General features: G+C 41.0%; 1 protein-coding gene across 5 annotated transcripts in view; it reads left to right on the top strand.

The window, feature by feature from the left end:
• Positions 1-23,409, top strand: part of PLPPR2 (phospholipid phosphatase related 2) — a 504,385-nt gene that overhangs the window by 235,801 nt on the left and 245,175 nt on the right. For all 5 annotated transcript variants that reach the window (XM_044084610.1, XM_044084607.1, XM_044084608.1 and 2 more), the window contains exon 4: positions 4,225-4,345. In XM_044084610.1, the coding sequence (XP_043940545.1) occupies positions 4,225-4,345 (121 nt within the window). The remainder of the gene's footprint in view (positions 1-4,224; positions 4,346-23,409) is intronic.

Below are 23,409 nucleotides of genomic sequence, written 5' to 3' on the forward strand. Positions count from 1 at the left end.
ACCTAGACCAGTGGATGGGGATAGAGACCTCTGGTACCATGGGATTTGTCTTCCACACATTTCTGTAATGTATTTACTGTCCTATTCACTGCCTGCAGCTGTGTTTTAGTCTATCTGAATTATATTGTAGACTCTGAACTATAGATTCAGTTTCCTTATTTTTAGATTCTTCTTGCCAGTCATTAAAAGCTGACCAACAGATAACTTTATTTCCCTTCTGTTTCAATTTCTTTTTAAGATTCTCTAAAATAACCTTGTCAGAAGTTCCTCCCCCAAGGAACTGCAGTGCACTATCATTTTTAGTGGGTAATGGCCATTTTACTAAATAATTACAGCTGTCCCGATCATATTTATTGAACTATGTCTGACTGGAGTCCCAAATTCTGCCTCTTTTAGTACACCCACATTCGCACCCCATTGTGTAGATAATCCAATGATATTAATCACACACATACCTCAAGAAATATATGTATAGTTCTGATTAAAATGAGTCTATATCACATTGTCAAATGTTGACAATGTTGAACAGCGAAAATATCGAAAATGCCGTTCATCAAAACTGTTCTTGTGGGGGGCTGCACCCCCCACACCCCCTGCTAATTATATATACCAACTCCAAGATCACACTATAGGGAAAAAGGGCAAATTTTCTGATCCTCACTGTACCACGATCCCACAAAACAGTTTTCGATGAACGGCACTTTCGACATTTTCACCGTTTGACATTGTCAACATTCGACAATGTAATAGGAACCCAATTAAAACCCACTGTCACACTACTAAGGAAATCTTTTTCCTTATTATTGCCTTCTTGATTAAACACTACTCTGATACATTTTAATAAAACTTCATCCTTGTCATTTTATGATTAGACAAAACTCTCATACTTTTAAAGAAACATTGTCCTTATTTTAATTAAATACTACTCTCATACAATTTAACCTGCTCTCATACAGTTTTATCTGTTGCAAAAAGTTTTGCTTTAGACACCTCAAGTTCTGCTAAAAGTGATAAAGGTAACTGTGTGCTGGCACACCAGAATTTTGCCAGACAGAAAACCTGTCAAGAACAGGCCCAGGGGTGATTTCTGCTTCCACAACTCACAAACGGGTCTAAAGATCTGAGGCTTCACAGCACCAAAGTGTTATTGTACAAAACAACTTCAGATAACACAGTTCAGCAGAGAAGAATAGTCTTGTTTATTGGAAAGTACACACAGACGTGGGAGACCAGGCAGTCAAGGTCTTGACTCCCAGAATGCAAGAAACTTTATTCTTTTTTATTATTTTTGACTCAAAGAAATATATATTATGTATATTAAACTATAGCCACTGACCAATTAAAACTGGACACCTTTGCATTATTTTTGCTAACTAAGAATATAATAATAATAAGTTTAATGTTAAAACTTTCTATGCTGGCACTATCCATGTTGGCAATATTCATGTCGGCAGGAAATAGATCATCAAAAAAGATTAAAGTTATCAGACTCCACCTTAACATAAAATGGATTCCAAAAGAGAAAATCAACAAGCAATTTCCCTTCTTTAAACATTTCCTCTCACATACTTGATAAATCTAAAAAAGGATATTTCAGTGTTATGGAATATTTTGAGACAGTTTCAAGTCTTTTCATGATATGAAATAAATGAAGATAAAACAAAGGCAATAGCAGTAAACTTTGCACCCACACATGAACTGGTTCAGCAATACCCATATTTTTGGGTTTCACTATAAGATGATGCATTGAGGAATATTGATTAAAAAGGCTTATGCTATGGCAGATGAGGATATGTGGGGAGAGACTAAAAAAGTAATACAAAAACTGAGAAACTGGAAGTTCATGATTATTGATAGAGATAGTAAGATACAGGCAGTGAAAATGTTTTTAGTTCCTTTTTCCATACAAGTCAGGTATAGTTTTATCAACCAGAGGAAAAGTTGTGAACAATAATCATTTAGCAGGGAAGAGTTAAGTGGGATAACCTGATGCTCTCTCACCATATATAGTAAGATGGTTTAGGACGATCTGGTTTGAAGGGATATTTTGCAGCTATGCAATTAAAGCTCATATGCATAATATAAGTAGAAGGTTATAAACAAAGTGGATGATGATTAAATGAGGTGGGGCATTCAAGAAGAAATGAGAGAGTGGAATTTTGGATGCAGGTCCTTAAGGAGAATAACAACAACCATCAAGAATATTAATCAGCAGAAAGTGCTGTAAAGAACTAAGCCAACACAAGAATGGACAAAGGAGATTTTTCCAATAGGCATGACTGCAAGTAGGGGTATAGAAAGTAGGCAAGGGGAGAGAGCTGAAATTTACTGGAGAAGATTAACAAAGTAACCAAGGTTTTAGGAAGAAATAACTAGAGAAGAAAGGGTAATAGAGAGGGATGAGGCCAAGAAGTTTAGACTGCATGCTAGAGACTACATTCCCTAATGGGAATTAATAAAAGATAAAGAGAAAGGAATAATGGATTGTAAAATCAAGGAACAGCTCTGGTAGTATTTTAGTTGAGGGTTGAACAGAAGTTGCTGTTAAAAAGGGATAATTAATAGGGCATATAAAATATTGCATGATAACTACAAACATTAAGCAGAGGAGGTTAGAAAAGATTGGAGAGAGACAATAGAAAAGCAATATAAAAAGGAACAATGGGAGGGCATCTATAAGACTTCCAAGTATGCAAAAAAAGTCCAGAAGGCGTACAATTTTTACTTAAATGTGTTTGCATAAATATTTTCATACCTCATGCAGATTTCAGAGAACTGGTCCTCAGGTACATAGCAAATGCTGGAGGTGTAATGAGAAAGAAAGAGGCAGCTGGGAACATTTTTTCAGGAATATAATGACTTGGCAGCATTTATAAATTCCCTACAGAATACTTTGTCAGAAATGTTGGGGGAGCAAATGATTGTAACTAAAGAAATGATTCTTTTGATTAAAGTTATAGGATCTGAATTGCCTAGTCATAATGAGGCCTTATTAAGTTGAATGCTACTGGCTCCAAAAAACAATTTCTAGAAAACTGAAATCAAATCTAGTCCAACTGTAACTGAAGCACTAAATATTGTAGAGGCAATAAAATGACTTGACATATGAACTTTTAGAAATGAAAGGAACAAATATAATAATAAATGAAATTTATGGGAACAATGCATGCAGAATAATGTTCAGGAGGAGGAGAAGTGAAATTTAAGGGAAGTCAGGAAGTAAGCAATTTATGTAATGGAGCAAATGAAAATTGTGAAATATATACTGCTTGAAAATAACAAAGGAAATGTTATGGTTTGTTTTCTTTTATTAATGTAAGTGTATCTATTTCACTTTTAAAAAATGTTATGCTTCATAAAGATGTTTATGAAAAAAGATAATGATGTGGTTCTGTGGGAAGACAGTGTAGCTTTGTATAAGTTACAGACAAGATACACAACTTTTTGTCCTGAGGGAGATTCTTACAGCAACCACCGGCATTCTGTGAAATTCCTTTTGTGTGTGTCTTTTTTTCTGCCCATGCAGCAGACCTTTTTGAATCCCAGTGCCCGTTTCCATGTTGGGTCTACCTACCCCTCCTTAACCAATAATGAACTCATTCTATTAGGTTTGGGGGTGATGTGGATCTTAAAGTGCCACGAATCCACATTCGCACATTTGCCAAGGGAGTTCTCTTCTACACCTAACTAGTTTCCTCACATTTGGTGTGCACATGTACTACCTGAGGGGAAGAGGCAGTGGGCAGACAGCTCTGATCTGCTTCACACTTCCATATGGAGTCAACACTGGCAAGCCACTCTGCCCATCCTACACAGAACACCCCCCTGTTGGCTTTGCAGCCTCTGCTATGAACCCCCAACTACATTAAGTACCCCTTGCACATGGCCCTTCCCAGCCAGGACAGGCACACCCATCCTCTCTGCCAGTCCCGTCAGACACCTCTCACACATTCAAGCCATTAATTGAATCAGGGTTGTCTGGGCCATAATGAGGACTTTAGCCCTCTACAGCAGAATGCTGGCCATACTGTAAAATTCTGAACATCACCTGACAAGCCTAAATCATCTGTCTCAAGGAAAGATGTGAGCCCCAGTGGGTTTTACCTTGTCAGTAAGTACAAAAATAAAACAAAAAGAAAAATAAACTGTTGCTGAAAAATTATATTTTTCTCTCTAAATTGTTCCATAGGGCTTTGAACTAAAATTACTTCATTTTTTTCCCAGATTCTTATTGGGGAGTTGTCATCATTCTTCTTCCATTCGGGGAGCAATCAAGAGAAGACAATTATCACAGGAGAGTGCTGCTACTTCAACCCACTTCTGCGCAGAATTGTGCGCTTTCTTGGTATGATTACCTCACAAAAACTGTGTGAAGTGTGCTGTTCAGTTCTGCAGTGGTTATTTTTCTAGTTATAACATGTCTCAACTGTCTGTTTAATGATTCAGAAGTAAAGGAGGGATCACAGCTGATAGGGAAAGTTCAGGAAGAACAGAGCAGGGAGAAGAAAGCTTAGGGGCAGCTGCAGCATTCATGTGGCCTGTACATGAGTTTTATTCCATTAATCCCACATATATTTGTAGCTGTTTGTTGAAAAGGAACTGATTCATTTTAACATAAGAACAGTTCCATAATGGATCATCAGACTTTCTAGATTTGATATACATAAAACCAATTCTTTATTTCTTAATGTAAATTATGTATACTTTTGATGTTATTTGTTAAATAATTAACAAAGAGGACACAGTACTAATTTCATTCTCAGCAAAATTAGTAAAGCTATATGCTTGTGGTAGGGAGATGGCTCCAACAGATTATCATCAACAGTGTATTTGTTTGTTTTGGGTAGTACACATTTCAAGAAATAGTGGGTACCGTGACAGTTTTACTAATGGTACAGGGTAAGATGTCTGAACTACGGCTCAATCTTAGCTTCATAGGTGATTCCTAGGCTAATGACCCCAGTGGAGCTTTTAAAAACTAGCCATGCCTCCCAAATGTAGCTGACAGATTTTGATACCCTGGGTTGTTCAAGGGGTACATGTTGGCTTTAGCATGGGTGGTCATGCATTTATAGGCTGTCTCTGTGTACTACTGACATAGGTGCCAGACCAGCGGTAAACATCCGATTCCTCATTTACTGGTCCAAGTTATACTTGAATTGGGTTAGGGAAGAACTCTGAAACTTTGCTAGGATGTCACTTAATAGTAGGAAGTTTGCCTTAGAACATTTTCTAAATGTCACACGGGTCCTGGGATTTATTTATTTATTTATCATTTGTTAACAGGGAAAGTCCAACTTGGAACAAAGCCAATTTTCAGCAGAGGCCCAAAGAGAAATGCTGCAGATTTTAATGTCAAAGGAAACAGCTTTATTGTCAAATCTGACTGGTGAGGATATTACTTGAGGGCGTGAGTGCAATGCTCTTCCATGTTTGTGAGGACCAGGTTAAAATATTTTGAGTCCCTAATGGGCATCCAGACTAGCTGGTCCAGGGTGTTTGTGTTAACAAAGTCCTGGATTTTCTGGGTCCGCATGATTGGGGTCAAGTATGATTCTCAGAATATAGAAGGATGGTTAAAGTTGCCCATGAATATGGTGTTGGATTGAATGAGGAGAGTTTGCAGTAGGTTTAAGTATGTAGTGTGGGTTTCTTGGGTCATTGAGAGGAGCCTATAATTTGCAAGAATATGGTATGGGACTTTGCTCATTGTAATTTGGACAAGAAAATCCTTAAGCATGTCATTACTGTTTGACCAGCCTCGAGGTGTGTTTGTTTTTGATGTAAATTGGGATACTTCCATGTTTTGTCCCTTTCTGTGAAGTAGCTGATCCAAATGTGTGGAAAGCATTATAGATTTGAATTTCTGAGGTGCTAGCCATGATTTTAAACCATGTCTCAGTAACTGCACAAATGTCTACATTCTCCAAGGTGAGGAGAGCTTGCAGGCAGTGGAATTTCTTCTGTAGACTCCTGGCATTGAGCCACTTTGCAATGTTGAAAGATTTATCAGTTTGGTAATGCCTAAAATACACTAAGGGGTGGACAAGTTTTTAGCCAATATTCTAAAGCTTGGGGGAACAAGTAAACACCATCCCTGGCAAAGCAGTGTGGTCTGTCTGACATATCCTCACAGGATTTATTTATTTATTTTATTTGTTAAACAGGATGACAAATATTCTACTCCCTTTGAATGACTCCAAAACCTAAACCAGTTATTAAAGTCAGTTATTTTGGGTGGCCACAGTGGTGCAGCAATTAGCATTGTTGCCTTACAGCAAGAGGTTCTCCAGTTCGATTCTTGGCTGGGGTGCCTTCTGTGCAGAGTCTGCATGTCCTCTCTGTAGTCGCATGGGTTTTCTCCATGTGCTCCGGTTTCCTCCCACATCCCAAACACTTGCTATAGGTGGACTGGACACTCTAAACTGGCCCTAGGCATGAGTGCATATGTGTGTGTGCCTTCTGTGGAAGGTTGGGCACTGGGCTGGCAACTCAACACTGTAAAAATCCACTGCCAATCATGAGCAGACAGGTGATCCACTGTGGTGATCCCTAACCAGAAAAAGCCGAAAGAAGAAGAAAGTCAGTTATCTTGTGTTCTTACTGTGACATTATCCTTGAAGAAGGTGCAATACTGCTTAATGCTCATACTTACCCTGGGACACATAGACTGAGAGCTGCATCATGTCTCTTTTCATATAGTCCAAGCAGATCATTTACATCTACAAGGACTATGACTGAGTCACACTGGTACCTGTGGTTCAGTGACCTGAGTGTGTGTGTGTGTGTGTGTGTGTGTGTGTGTGTGTGTGTGTGTGTGTGTGAGATCGGGTGGATTCTGGCCCATGACAGGCAACTGACCATGACTCTCGCCTTACACAACCTGGTGAGTGGGACATCTGTGTGCCTCACAATGGAGTCGGCTTTAACCAAAATATTGGATTATGCGGTGGCTTACCTTATGGGTTTAGAAGTTGAGATGCCGTCTTTTGAGATTGTTGAGAATACGTAAAGCAAGTGCAATGTCTGAGATGCCTTTGGGGTTTAGGAAAATTACATTTAAGAGCCCAATAATTTGTGGGTCTGTGTGTCTGGTCCATAATATGTGTGGTAGATGTAGTGTGCATGTGTTTCTGACAACCTGTTTAGCATTATAAGTGCTTGTATGCGTGAACCTTGTTTCCAGTGACATTGTGCATTAAAAAAATAAATAAATCAAAATAAAAAATGCAGAAAATGCAAACCAGTAAAGAAGTTGGCAGAATGACTAGTATGTGTCCTCAGGAAGAAGGGAATAATAAAAAAAAGAAAGAAAAAGAAATCATCTCCAATTTCCTTCAATTGCATCCACAAAAGTACTTTTGAAGGTTACCGCCTCGGGAGCAAAAAACATATATCAGAAAAGGTAAAGAGAAGTGACTTGACTTGGTAGGGTAAAAAAAAGTAATACTTAAACCCCTAACAGTGATGAAGATCTGGATAAACAGAACTGAGTGAAGATAAAGAAATATACTTTCTGAAGTAATTTATTTGTATCTGAATGAATGCTACTTGCATATGATGCACAGATGTACAGCTAAACACTTTTGACTGGTGTTACAAGCACCATTACCTTTGTTTGTATATCTGTGTATCTCCCCAGACAGAAATAGGAATATTATTAAAGGGATTAAATCCTCAAGACAGGAATACATTGCAGAGTTATGCAAGCACTTTAAATCCAATATTAGAATCAGGCTTCTTGTAGAGAACAAGGACATACAGACACAGGTCTCGTGTCTCTTGTTTCCGATTCTCCTTTTTTATCATTAAAGCACAGACATTGTTTTGGCCCATCATTATCAGAAGATGGCAATGCTTCTGGTACGCGATAAAAATACGAATGACCAACAGCTCATCTTCTTTTGTTCTACTCCTGAAGACATCACATTCAGATTGACTGTACAACTAATGAGTGTGGTCTGCAAGAGGAAGTCCAAAGAAGTTTCCTCACCAAGAAAGACATGCTTTAAATTAATAGAAACCAAATAGACTCAGCCATGGGCAATTTCTCCACTAAAAATTTTTTTTAAGATGCCACAGACACCAAGTTGAATATGCCTGGTGCACATCTCCCTACAACAAAGAGTACAGATGGATGTACAGACAGTAGGTAGGGCAGGATTGCATAGAAGCCTTGAAATTGATCTGTTGGGGTCTATATCAGATAATCGATGTTTCAGAACTTCGAACACCATATGGTCGACCCTATATGATCAAAGTACTGAAACTTCAAATACCTAACTAAAAAAAAAAAAAAAAAACAAAAGTAACTGCTTTAAGCAGGGTGCCCCCATTTACATGCTATGAATTAGTACCCCATACCCCATACCCCATTTACATGCTATGAATTAGTACCCCATTTACATGCCATAAATAGTGGCCCATTTACATACTATAAATTAGTACCCCCATTTATATGCTATGAATTAGTACCCCATTTACATGATATGAATTAGTACCCCCATTTACATGCTATGACTTGGTACCCCATTTACATGATGTAAATTAGTACCCCTATTTACATGGTATAAATTAGTACTCCATTCACATGCTATAAATTAGACCCCCATTCAGGGGTACCATATTGGTCCTTATTCATGTAAGTATCAAGTTCATATTTAAGTTGATTTAAGGATTTAGCCATTCTAATCCATAATGGTAATTGGTTCCAGAAGAGTGTAGGATGAGTTTGGAATGATCTTCCTGTTCTCATGCTACAACAACTGAACAGGAAATTAAAACACTGGCCCTAATCTAGGATGCTATTCAAGAACAAGCCTTACCTTGATCTGTATTGGGGAAGTGGAAAATTGCACCTTCTAGATATTATGGTATTAAGAATAATATACATTACACTGTAAGCATTTCTGACTATAAGTTATATGTCTTAATGAAAGTTTAGGCTTTCATCAACAATGGTGCCCTAGCCCTTATTAAAAGATTTCAGGACTCCCCACTTTGATCCCTGACGAAGAACCCTGGGCTGTGGACAGATTAAATAAGTTTAGAGTTTTGCAGCTTTGGGGGTTAGGTCTGTGAAATGTCAAACATATATCACCCAGTACTGACGCTCAATCCTCCAGCAAGTCTAATAGTGTAGAATCTGACTTATCTTAACACTGTGATACCTTTATTCATTGTTCTTCTCTTGACTCTTTGAAGAACCTGAAGTCATTATGGTTCTGGAGCATGCTCTTTTTGATCCCTGCACGACATGCCCACACCAGGATTTAGGGAGCATATGTACCTCAGTGATCCCAAGTTCCTTGTGGTTGACGACATAGATTGTCTCTTCCTAGGATATGTCAGAGTCATTTCTTTTATATATTGTTTATAAAAGGTAGATCCCCTAAATATTTCTGAAGTCAGCAGATTCTAAACCAGGGCCAGTACTGAAACTGCCTATTTTGCCTGTGATCAGAGCACAATGCCAGTGGTTGTCACATTTGATATAGCTTCAACTCTGTGACTCAGAAATAGCACTAGGAGCAACATGAGACTTACATTAACACCCACAGCTGTTGGTAATGAAAATATCTCACTAGAAGGACCAGCTAGAAGAATCATTGAAAGATCCCAGGTAGGCACAGGACAGTTAAGAGAGATAAGAGATGTGCTTGCCAGAAGACCTACAGGACTGGCTCCTCATCCCAGTCCGCTGTATACATGGAGGCCTTGCTTCCCATATGTAGCTAATCATTCTCTGTCAAGAGACTTGACTAACTCTTCATTTGGGAACATAAACAAGGTCAGAGAGGCACCTCCCTACTGCCTGCTCTATAAATTCATGTGAAAAATATTTTGCTTCAGACATAATATAATTTTAGGTGCATTCACTAACTGAGTGTTATCTCCAGATTCACTAAAACACTATTTAATGTCATTGTAATATTATGTCTTAAAACTGCTTTTATGAACTATTTTTCTTTAGCCTTGCAGATTTATTGCAAATAACACCATTTTATTTCAGTTTTGTACATCAGCATTGAGGAATTCAGTGTCTTGTCTCCAGATTGTTGTATGTTTGTCTGCTTTATGCCTGTGGTATGACAGAAAGGGGCCGCTGGACAAGCCACACTCCCATTTTACAAACTATGTCACTACTGGAGTTTGAGTTTCTGTCCACATTGTGGTTGCTGAAGTCTGGGTGATGTGGAAGATCATTGTTTATCAGTAAGCTCTAGCTGGCCTGATGCTGGTGTTCAGCCTAATGCTGTCATCTGTCATTTCTGCACCATTTTTGGTATATACCTTCCTATCACACACTGATCTTGACATCACTGGATCATTGAGTCATCTGTCCCTCCTGAAGATTAGCAGGGTCATAGCCGTACGTCTGTGGTACATGAAAGGAAGGACTTGTCTGTATTACATATTTATTTATTTATAAATTTGTGACACAGGGTAGGTAGGATGGTTACAATGACTCTTTTCAGCCTTATTTCAGGCTTGAGTTTAAATAGCATTCATATATGATACGTCACAGATGTAAGTAAGTTAGACTATAGGAGAATAAACAGTCACACAGAAATAGATTTTATACCCAGTGACCAGAGCAGATGACGCTTCAGAGCAGTTGGTTGGGTTAAAGTACCTGATCACTGTTGATCTAAGGGGATCTTAGGCAGCTTAGCCATACATTTCCATGGTAGTGCTTACCTCTTATATTTTGTATATTAATAGCCGCAGTGGTGCAGTGGTAGCATTGTCGCCTCACAGCAAGAGGTTCTCCTGTTCGATTCTTGGCTGGAGCACCTTCTATGTGGAATCTGCATGTCCTCCCCATGGTCGAGTGGTGTTCAAAAGACATGCGTGAATGGGCGTGCCTTCGTTGAAGGTTGGGCATCTGGCTGGCATCAAGGCACTGTAAAAATCTACTGCCAATCATTAGTGGACCGGAGTTCCACTGTGGCAACCCCTAACCAGGAAAAGCAAAAAGAAGAACAACAACAATAACCCAGAGGTGGGCAGAATAAGGAAATGTTAGGATATTTACTTGTTGACCACATCAGTGAGGGACATGGCTGCTAAACCATGGGTGAATTTATAATTTCCCATCCACTCAGACAAATTATGTTTGAATAGAGTAAAAAAAGTACTTTGATTTATGTGGAATAGAAGATGGTTCCATAGAAAGGTATTTTTTTTTCAAACACCTTTATTGAATTGTCACTTGTGACACAGGCAAATTTACATTCATATAAAAGTAATCAAACTATATTAACATAGACATTATACTTCAAATATATTGCTACATGTCATATAACCTAAGCAATATTACATACATTAATCAATTCCTGCCTTTTTTTAAACAAGAAACATCTTTATTAAACCATCACTTACTACATAGGCAATCATACATTTATATAAATAAAAACAAACCACACCGACACAATCCCAGTCGCAAGCATTTTACATTACAAACCATACTGACACTCCCAGTTGCAAACATTATACATCACTTATAATCTACCCAGTCTTTCTCACTCAAATATTACACAGCTCATTTAAGTCCTGCCACCTTTTATACCTCATTCCTCCCTTGTATGTATTGTTTTCACAATTCCCATTTTTCCTATGTGGTTTGCTCCTACCCTTTCCTAAATATCTCAATTCCAGTTGTTTTCATCTCTGTTACTATAGTCACTACTTCCAATATAGTTGGTTTAGATTTTGATTTCCATTTTCTCGCAACTGCTTTTTTTGGCAACCACCATAATTACACATAAAGGCCTTACCATGTCTAGGCAATTCCGATTCTGTATCATAGCTTTCTTGATACACACCTATCCCACCAGCATGTTTTATTTATGTTGCAAAATAGATCGAGATCCCTTGTGAAGGTGTACATGCTACCAATAGACTTGTGAATGTGTAATAGGTCTAACAGGATAGGAACTGTTGAGGTTCTATATGAAAGGCAGACATCATACCTCTCAACCTCTCAGAGTAAGAAATCTGAACAAAGCCAAAAATAATGGGGGGACAAATAGGGACACTTTTTAAATACTGCTCTTACAAACTTAGAAAGTTGATAGCATAACAGGTTTTGTATTGTTGTGCATTTTCTGAAGGATATGAAGTCTGAAACTCAGATGTCTTTCATTATTCATTAATAATGAAACACACACTCAGGTCACTCCACACCAAGTACAGATATGACTGTGTTATTGTCCATGTTGGTGTGAATGACCTGAGACGTACCTCCCTAGACTACATGAAAACAGACATGGAAGAGCTCTCCGATCTTGTAGCCCAGGCAGGTATGACCCTAGCCCTGAGTAGCATTCTGCCATCGCCCAGAATGATACCGCAGTACAAGGACAAAATGATTGACTTCAACAATTAGTTAAGCTTCTGGTGTCATTCTAAGAGGCTCCAGTATCTGTCTGCTTGGGATGACATGGTTGACAGACCACGATGCTTTGCCACAGATGGCCTGCACCTGTTGCCCCTGGGATTCTGGATACTGGCTAAGGCTCTTGCTGCCCCTATAGTGCCTTTTATTAGGCAGTATTCAAATAACAAATTCACCACCATACCAGGAACAGGCAAGCAAAAACTGAAGGTAATGCTACTCAATGCTAGAAGTCTAAATCTCAAAATGCACTCACTCGAGGCACTCCTTAAAATGGAGAACATCGATATCTGTGCAGTGACTGAGACCTGCTTCAAGGCTCCAGAGAGCACCCCTGCACTACCAGGCTATAACTCATACCACCCTTTTCGGCTATGTAACCTGGACTGAAACACCAAAGGTGGAGGTGTGTCCATATTCATTAAGGATATCCACACCTCCAGGCTAGTTGCTCAGCATAATGCATTCGAGGTTATCCAAGTGCAACTAACTCTGGGCAAAACTGCAATCCAAATTGTAGCTTGCTACAGATCCCCCACCATGCCCCAGGATTCCCATTCCTCTTTTCTTGATGTACTGGAAAATATTAGGGTTCAATCAAACACCCTAATAATGGGTGACTTCGACTACCCCACCATTAACTGGGAAAACTACTCGTATACCAACTCCTTAGCTCAACGCTTTCTGGAATTCATAAACTCCAATTCCCTAGATCAACTTATCCACACCCCCACCAGAGGCAACAATATCCTAGACCTAGTCATTTACCAACATGAGTGACCGGTGTTCCACACCTGAAGTCAACACCTCGTTGGTCCGATCCGACCATAAGCTTATCACCCTTGATATCCACATCCCGCCCCCACCCCCCATTAAGGAAACTACAGTAAAAAATTTCTCCAAAGCCAACTTCATGCTTCTTAAGACGGAAGTGGTGAACTTCATGACACCCATGCATATGGACAATACAGTTACAATTGCTGAATCCTACACAAATGCACTCTATAAGCACTTACACGAGTACATGGATCTTGCTATCCCAAACAGAACCAAGATGCTATCCTCCAAAAAAAGGAAGCCAATCTTGTGGTCCCCTGCCATAAACAAACTGTACAACAGAAGGAAGAAACTGTTGCAAAAGAGAGTAAAATCCCATGAGTGGAGGAGCTCCCTGGTCAGCCTCAGTAAGAAGTTGAGATCCCTTATAAGATCCTTCAAAGCTAGCTATGAAAACAAAATCGCCACTAAATCCAAGGACAACCACAAAGCATTCTATAGCTATGTCAAGAATCTAGATGGCAAAATCCAGATCTGCTCTGAGTTGCAGCACAAAGGCACGAAAATTACAGAACCAACTGATATTGCCAACATCCTGGCAGATCGGTTCAGTGCTAACTTTACCCCCCCTCTCACCCCCTAAAGGTCCCATATCTATACAGGAAGAATGCAGAGTCCCTGTAATCTCAACTAAGCAGCTAAAAGATGCACTCTCTAAAGCCAAAAACACAGCATCCATGGGACTGGACAACATCCCAGGCTACGTTTTACATGAACTTCGGAACGAACTGGCTCCCCACTTAAGCACCATGTTCAATAATAGCCTCGTATCAGGCGTTGGGCCCACTGAATGGCGCACAGCAACAGTTATCCCACTCCACAAAGGGGGAGCCACCACTGTTCCCAGGAACTATCGACCTATTAGCCTAATGAACCTGGTCTGCAAGGCCATGGAATGTATCATCATGGAACTCATAAACAAAGACATTGGTAACCTCCAAACTTTGGATCCCACCCAGTTCGGGTTTGTGAAAGGCAGATCATGCCTCCTGAACCTGATCGACTTCTTTGAGGCAGTCACCAAAGCTGTGGATGAGGGTAAGGTGGTTCACACAGACTATCTTGACCTCACCAAGGCTTTCAACACCATCCCCCATTCTGGAATTATAGCTAAACTCACTAAACTAGGTCTAAATCCCTATGTCACAATATGGGTTACCAACTGGCTCACTGACAGAACCCACACTGTAAAAGTTGCAGACTCCAAATATGACCTCAAGACAGTGACAAGTGGAGTGCCACAGGGTTCCATCCTGGGACCTCTCCTGTTTGGTATCTACTTCTATGAAGTACAGGCTAACACAGAAGGCCTCTGGCTGATGAAGTTCACAGATGACTGCAAACTAGAAGCCATAGTCATCCCCAAATGATGTGGACATCCTACAGAAGGGCCTCACTGAGACAGATGCTTGGTGTCAGAGCCATGGCCTCAAGCTCAGTGCCAAAAAATGCAGTGTCATCCCTTTTGGTAAAAACTCTGTACACATGAACTACCACATAGGCAGTAATCTACTTAACACCGAATGTGTGATAAGAGACCTTGGGACCCAGGTGGACAGTAGTCTCTCCTTTGATAGTCACATCACCAGTAATCAACAATGATGCCAGCAGTTGTGAACCAAAAAATCAATGAAGTAAAGCTAATTGAAAATTGGTGTGTTTAATAGTCCATATAACACAAACACAAGTATATAAAATCCAACAGTCTTGGTATTTGCTATTCAAAATAAAGGTGTGTTCCCACCAGGACATAACAATGTTGGCATAAGTTGGGGCACAAATGTTGTTTGTAAAATTCTCCCTGATAAAACATAAAGTTATTTTTCAAAACAGTTTCCGTCAAGGCAAGAATAGTGATAAAGTCATTGTGTTTAAATGTACCAAAGGTAACCATATATTCCTCCAACCATAGTAAACCAGTGTCATGTGGTATGCTTCCAAATAAATCAATGACATCGAGTGTAATAAACAATATATTGTCTCTGTACAATTCTGGTTTTAAAATTCTCAAAAAGTCCCAGGAGTCCTTCAATGTTGACACACCCAAAGCTGAAAGTTCTTTCAACTTGTAAATAATAGCTCCTTCTGAGGCTACAATAAGTCTAAGAGGTGGATCGGTGACATTTTTATGTAACTTGGGAATCCCAAACACTGAAGGTACTAAGGAAATGGATCCTTCTAACAACAAGTCATTGAGCAGATATTGGATTTTAGAATAAGCTATATGAACTTCATTGAGTGAAACTAAAACATATTTATCTGTATTACTTAGTTCTTCCTTCATCTTAGATTTGTATAGTAGTGCATCCATAAGAACAGTACCCCCACCCTTGTCAGGTTGCATGATTCTAATGGAATGATCATTAGTTAGTTCTTTCAATAAATCTGATTCCTCAGTGGTAAGGTTCTTAAAAACCTTATGCTTTGTTATGTGTTTCCTGATCTCCCTCTCCAAAATGTTCTCAAGATTTTTAAGCTGGGGATGTAAGGATGGGTTGAATGTACTGGGTTTTTTTAAGGGAATAGTGGAAGGTGAAACATTAGCAGTGTTGTTGAACATGAGTGCAAGATTTTTCTTTCTAATAAACATCTTGAGGTCAATAATAGATCTAGACAAGTTATAAGATAGTCACATCCCCACAGTAGTCAGGCAGTCCTTCTATGTGGCACACCCCATCATAAAAGGGTTCTCATCCATGAAAAAAGAGGTCATTGTTCCCCTCTACTCGTCACTTATTAGACCCACTGAATGGCCCCTTTTGGAATGTACCTCTCAAGACATCTGCAGCAGCTGGAAAGGCCACAGAAGTACCTCACAAAGTGGATTACTGACCTCAAAAAACTCCAGCTTTACTCCGTAGCATATCGCCTACTCCAAGGTGATCTCTGCCTAACATATAAAGCTATGTCAAACCCAGAGCTGTTGGACATGCTACACCTAAAGAAATCCCAATCCCTCTGAGCTACATGCTCTAGGGACCTAAACCTTGTCACCACAATAAACAAAACATGCTGGAGGGATAGATTCCTGTGCCAGAGACTTCCCATACTCTGGAACAAGCTACCCATCTATGTCAAGCAAAGTTCTTCATTAGCACTCTTCAAGAAAAATCTTGATGAGTGGATGGGAAATAGGAAATACACCCCGGGGATCACTTCTGTGTCTCTGCTTTACAGTGGCACAGGAAAATAACTTTCTTGGGTGGCGTAAGCTATGTACCTTGCTGGCTAGGCTTACATAGGCCCTTGGGTCGATAGCCTAGTACCTACCTATGAACCTATGAATCTATTATTATAATTTAACTTCAATCTTCAGTCATTTTCCAGAAAAATGCACATTTTGTGAGGAACAGACCAAAAATATGAGGGAAAAATCTGGACATTCTGCAAAAATCTGTACAGTTGAGAGGTATGGCCAGAGATAACCTCTTAGTAGCCTGTATGATACTGAGTAGAGGAACAAGGCTTTGAAATGGTCTGCATAGTTTAGGCCCTTGATTTTTTTAGCGAGAAAGCAGTGTGGTTACTCCAGCTGTGACAAGTGCTTGGACAGGCGCATATTGAATGGGGCGTTATATTCAACGATAAGCCTGATGTGATGAGATCTTAGTACAGCAGAATAATTACATCCCCGGCCTTGCATGCCACACTTTTAGACAATAGAATATCTAAGGCAGGGCAAAAAGGGCAGCTGCCCTGGGTACAGAGTGTTAGGGGGCACAATCGGGCATCTGATCCATCAGCCTGCTTCTTGATCGGTAATTAGTGCAACACTGGCTTTTAAAGAACAGTATTATATTTGCAGTCAAACTAGAGAGCTATAGTGCTCCTTGTGTGGTCTAAACTGTAGTACCTGCTTGCTACATTTCAGCAAGCAGCTTGTTACAGTTAAAAAAAAAGAAAACTTTTATTTTTTTAACTGAAACCTGACAGCTGTAGCATTCTACGCAGGCTTTAAAAAGCAGTATTTAAATGGCGAAAAGATTTTTTTTTTGTACAAAAGTGAAAGGAAGGAGGGTTGGGGGCATATCATGTATCTGGCTATTCAGTTGGTGTGCCAATAGAAAGAGCAGATTTTTGTTTGTTTGTTTGCTCTTCACTTGAAGATTTGGGGTGGGGTGGTCATGGATTGGGTACTGTCTGTAGGAAACCAGCCAGTTGGCATCCTGCAGTCCTGCAGAACTCTTTTGTTTTTGCTCTTCAATTGAGTAGCTGAGGGAGTGGGGTGCTAGTTTTTGGTACTGGTACAGGGCACTGGTTGAGCCAGTTTTGCTTCTGCCTTTAAATATCAGTTGTGTGATGAAAAGAACTTCCTTAAAATAGTGGCTACATGGTGATCAAAGGACAATTCATTATTGACATTGGTTCCCAGATTTCTAACTATGGCATCAACTTTCAGGGGTGTGTTGTGAATGTGATAATTACAAGAGAAATCATGCTTGCTGAAGGCTACAATAATTCATTTCTTGACATTTTGTTTTACTCAGTAGTTTTGCCACCAGTTACCGATCTGGAAAAGGCCTTTGTGGAGGATTTTTATGTCCCCAGGGGAGTTTATGATAGCACCAAGTTTACAGTCATCTGCAAACTTGGTTAGCCAACATTTGCTTTGACCACTGTAAAATAAATGCCAAAGAGGAGTGTCCCAAGGATTGAATCCTAGGGTACACCACTACTGACAGGTCTTTTAAAAGAGGTACATCTGCCCATCCTTATTTCCTGGGTGCTAATTGAGAGCCAGTTTGCTGTCAAATGAGTCTCATAGGGATTTACATTTAGCTGGGAGAGTTTCTATGATACCCAAGTGTGGGATGACATTGAATGCCCTTGCAAGATCTAGCTATGCAGTGTGTACTTATTTGCCCTCATCCACTGCTTCAGTAACCTTCTCAAAAAAGTCAGCCAGATTAAGTAGTCAAGATCAGCCTTGATGAATCCAAACTGGCTTGCATCAAGAATTTGTAGTTTACCTATGTCCTTATTTATTGATTCCATTAAGATCCTTTCCGTAGCCTTGCAGATGAGACTGGTCAGGTTTTTGGGTCTATAATTACCCAGGTCTATTGAAGCCCCACCTTTGTACAAGGGTATGACTGTCTCTGTCCTCCATTCATCTGCCACACAGCCAAGTTGGAGGCTGATATTGAATATCTTCTGTAGGGGATTTGACAAGTCATGTTTCAGGTTAACCAGTAGGCAGCCTGGTGTGTTAACTGACCCCATAAAGTACTCTTCTTGGCCTTGGTTACTGGCAGCTACTCTCAATATCTGCACCAAGGTGGAAGTCAACATTTGTTATCATGTAAGGGTTGTGTGAATTTACCAAAATACCTTTTAGGATAAAGAATTCCCCAGCAACCTTTCATGGGCAGGTGGATGGCATTCTAACAGGAGAGGGTGACTATGCGTTTACCTTCATTGATGATACTGTTTTTCTTTAGTCATTCCACATGAACAAAGTGTCACAGAGATGTTAAGCAAAGTTAAAGGGACAGGTAGACTATTAATGCAAACAAATGCCAGTTAGGAACAGCAGAATGGCTGCTTCAGTGAGTCCTGAAATATGGAGAGTGAATGGCTAAAAAAACAGATTTGCATATATCATGTTTCGAGATGGCCAGTTTGAGAGTATTTCTTTTTCTCTGCGGTATTGCAACTGATATCAGAGTTGGTACGTGTAAGCTCAGGGGAGGGGAGCTTGCACATTGAGAAGTGCAGGAAGAATGCCCCCTGAAAAAAAATATGTTTAAAGAAGAGCGATGTTTGATATTTGCTCTTGTCCCGCATTTTCTGTTTTTTTTCTGCTGTATCAGTACTCTGTACTACCAGTGCCAGCATTTCAATATGGACCCCTAGCTAGTCCTGATGATAGCCGGAAGTTTATTATGTGGCTAGATAGTTCATTCCATGGACTAGGAGCTGTATTTAGCCAAATTTCTTCAAAGGGAGGAAAATATCCTGTAGCATGATTTACTCTTACCCATCAGCCAAAGGAAGAAACAGTGCTCTGTGTGTGTGTGTGTGTGTGTGTGTGTGTGTGTGTGTGTGTGTGTGTGTGTGTGTGTGTGTGTGTGTGTGTGTGTGTGTGTGTGTGTGTGTGTGTGTGTGTGTGTGTGTGTGTGTGTGTGTGTGTGTGTGTGTGTGTGTGTGTCTGTGTGTCTGTGCTTCAGGGTTATCAGGGTTCACCTTTGAGCCCACTGTTGTTAATACTGTTGATGGACTTCAACAGCAAACAGGTCAGAGGGGACAGATGAACAAAGCTGCTATATGAGACTATGTGGCATTACAGGTAGACTCTAAACAAGAACCTTATCCATTGATAGATGAGATGGATGCAAAACTGAAGGTACATGGGATGGAACTGAATACAAACAAGACTGGTGTCATGGAAGCAAAAGTGAGAAATCATAAGAAGCTGAAAACTGAGGTAGAAGAAAAATAGTGGGGCAGGTTAACAGCTTTAGCTGTCTGGGAGGTATGGTTGAAAGAAGGGAAGTCTGGATGAGAAGGTCAAAGCTAGAATCAGAGGTGCTGTAGCCAACTGGCACAGAGTGTAAAGGGTGGTATGTGACAGGAGAATGCCAAGTACGCTGAAAAGTAAGGTGTGCAAAACAGTGGTGTGACCAGAACTATAAAATAAACAGGACAGCTGAGGAAGCTTGAGGTGATGGAGAGGAAGTGCCCAAAACAGATGATAGAATACACACTGTGAGACAGACAAAGAAATGATGACATCAGAGCGGAAGCCCAAGTAACTCCAATTATAGCAAAAGCCAAAGAGAACAGACTACAGTGGTACAGGCACATGTGTAGAAAGCAGAAAAAATTGTTTTAGAAGATTCGGGAGAGAAAAGAAGAAGGAAAAAGATAATGAAAATATGCAGCGAAGGAACAGATGGCCTGCATGAGAAAAGGCCTGCGATGGTCAAGCATGACTGCTGAAGAAGGGACGATGAGAAAAGGCCTGCGACGGTCAAGCATGACTGCTGAAGAAGGGACGATGAGAAAAGGCCTGCGATGGTCAAGCATGACTGCTGAAGAAGGGACGATGAGAAAAGGCCTGTGACAGTCAAGCATGACTGCTGAAGAAGAGACGATGAGAAAAGGCCTGCGATGGTCAAGCATGACTGCTGAAGAAGGGACGATGAGAAAAGGCCTGCGACGGTCAAGCATGACTGTTGGAGAAAAGGCCTGCGACGGTCAAGCATGACTGTTGGAGAAAAGGCCTGCGACGGTCAAGCATGACTGTTGGAGAAAAGGCCTGCAATGGTCAAGCATGACTGCTGAAGAAGGGACGATTTGAAAAGGCCTGCGACGGTCAAGCATGACTGTTGGAGAAAAGGCCTGCGACAGTCAAGCATGACTGTTGGAGAAAAGGCCTGCGATGGTCAAGCATGACTGTTGGAGAAAAGGCCTGCGACGGTCAAGCATGACTGTTGGAGAAAAGGCCTGTGACAGTCAAGCATGACTGTTGGAGAAAAGGCCTGCGACAGTCAAGCATGACTGCTGAAGGGATGATGAGAAAAGGCCTGCGACGGTCAAGCATGACTGCTGAAGAAGGGACGATGAGAAAAGGCCTGCGACGGTCAAGCATGACTGTTGGAGAAAAGGCCTGCAACGGTCAAGCATGACTGTTGGAGAAAAGGCCTGCGACGGTCAAGCATGACTGCTGAAGAAGGGATGATGAGAAAAGGCCTGCGACGGTCAAGCATGACTGCTGAAGAAGGGACGATGAGAAAAGGCCTGCGACAGTCAAGCATGACTGCTGAAGAAGGGTAGATGAGAAAAGGCCTGCGACAGTCAAGCATGACTGCTGAAGAAGGTACGATGAGAAAAGGCCTGCGACGGTCAAGCATGACTGCTGAAGAAGGGACGATGAGAAAAGGCCTGCGACAGTCAAGCATGACTGCTGAAGAAGGGACGATGAGAAAAGGCCTGCGAAGGTCAAGCATGACTGCTGAAGAAGGGACGATGAGAAAAGGCCTGCGATGGTCAAGCATGACTGCTGGAGAAGGTACGATGAGAAAAGGCCTGCGACGGTCAAGCATGACTGCTGAAGAAGGGTAGATGAGAAAAGGCCTGCGACGGTCAAGCATGACTGCTGAAGAAGGTACGATGAGAAAAGGCCTGCGATGGTCAAGCATGACTGCTGAAGAAGGGACGATGAGAAAAGGCCTGCGACGATCAAGCATGACTGCTGAAGAAGGGACGATGAGAAAAGGCCTGCGACGGTCAAGCATGACTGCTGAAGAAGGGACGATGAGAAAAGGCCTGCGATGGTCAAGCATGACTGCTGGAGAAGGTACGATGAGAAAAGGCCTGCGACGGTCAAGCATGACTGCTGAAGAAGGGACGATGAGAAAAGGCCTGCGACGGTCAAGCATGACTGCTGAAGAAGGGACGATGAGAAAAGGCCTGCGACGGTCAAGCATGACTGCTGAAGAAGGGACGATGAGAAAAGGCCTGCGACGGTCAAGCATGACTGCTGAAGAAGGGACGATGAGAAAAGGCCTGCGACGGTCAAGCATGACTGCTGAAGAAGGGACGATGAGAAAAGGCCTGCGATGGTCAAGCATGACTGCTGAAGAAGGGACGATGAGAAAAGGCCTGCGACGGTCAAGCATGACTGCTGAAGAAGGGACGATGAGAAAAGGCCTGCGATGGTCAAGCATGACTGCTGAAGAAGGGACGATGAGAAAAGGCCTGCGACGGTCAAGCATGACTGCTGAAGAAGGTACGATGAGAAAAGGCCTGCGACGGTCAAGCATGACTGCTGAAGAAGGTATGATGAGAAAAGGCCTGCGACGGTCAAGCATGACTGCTGAAGAAGGTACGATGAGAAAAGGCCTGCGACGGTCAAGCATGACTGCTGAAGAAGGTACGAGAGTGGAACTAATTCGAGAGAGGCGGTAACGCTTGATGTGACTTCCGAATAGCACATAGAAAAACGTGAAAGGGGGTTGTTGATGATGAGGGTGATTCACAATGAAACTTGCTTGAGGTGAGGAGGCTGTAATAAGCAGAAAAATGGAATAATTCTTCTATAAAGAGAAATACAGAGGTCAGTTAAGTTGTATTAAAGCTTTAATGAATTAAGAAAATGTGAACAATTCTTTAAGAGATAAAAGTAAAAGAAGTTGCATTTCATTTGCTTTTTTAGTAAGCGTGTGTGTTCATCTGTGCATGACCATGTGCGTGTCCTGGAATGGGTGCGATCAGTGGGTCAGTGATCATATGACAGGTGCTCTCCTGCATAGGTTCATAGGTAGGTACTAGGCTATTGACCTTAGGTCCTATACAAGCCTAGCCATAACAATTCCCTGGCTATTTCTTCCCACAGTATTTACTTCCCTGCATAGTTTTTCCAACTGTAGATTAGAGCAGTTCATAGTCTTTCAAATTCTCAGGTAATGAGGTGCTGCCCTTTAGGTTCATAGGTTCATAGATTAGTACTAAGATAACTGCCCTTGCAAGCCATTTTAAGCCTAGCCAATTATCCCTTTTGAGACTCAAACCCTGCACCTTGTGTTTGTAAGGCAAACATCTTAACCATTAGGCCACCCTCCCAACACTTTAAATAAGTTGGACGACTGTGAAATGATCCATTCAGTGCAAATCAACCAGTTGGTGCAGGGTGTTTTGCACTGCACAGCTACTCACTATGAATCCTGGCCATTGCTTTCTTCAAAAGAAGTTTTGTTAATTTAATGTTCATTTGTTCAGTAGGAGCCCATTTCATACCTCAGATGTTTACATGTATGAATATGGACTGACTTTTCTTTTCCTTTACTCCTAGCAGACATGATTTTCATGGGTTAAAGGAGATGTTTTCAAATTATTGCCACATTATATTATCTTTTGTCACCAAAAAGTCCAAATCATCTATGACAGAGTCAAAGGGTACTCCACCATACAGTGGTCATTTCTAGTAGTTCATTCAAGAGTTTGTCAACTCTGTATATCTGTGCCATGGCCACCTAGTTAACTGTGCACATTTTCAGTGAGTAATATACGCTAGACCTGGTACTGCAGCCCTTGAGATAGCAGCTGTTTATGGCATTCATACTGCATTCATCCCTGTGCCCATTTGTGTGGTCATGTGGTAACGGCACATGAGTGGATAGAGTAGAGGAGCTGCTTGGAATTCTGCCCAATTGTTAACCTAATCATTA

Source organism: Protopterus annectens, chromosome 9.part0, assembly GCF_019279795.1.
Source record: "Protopterus annectens isolate FY-2018-M chromosome 9.part0, PAN1.0, whole genome shotgun sequence".
Classification (NCBI taxonomy): domain Eukaryota; kingdom Metazoa; phylum Chordata; order Ceratodontiformes; family Protopteridae; genus Protopterus; species Protopterus annectens.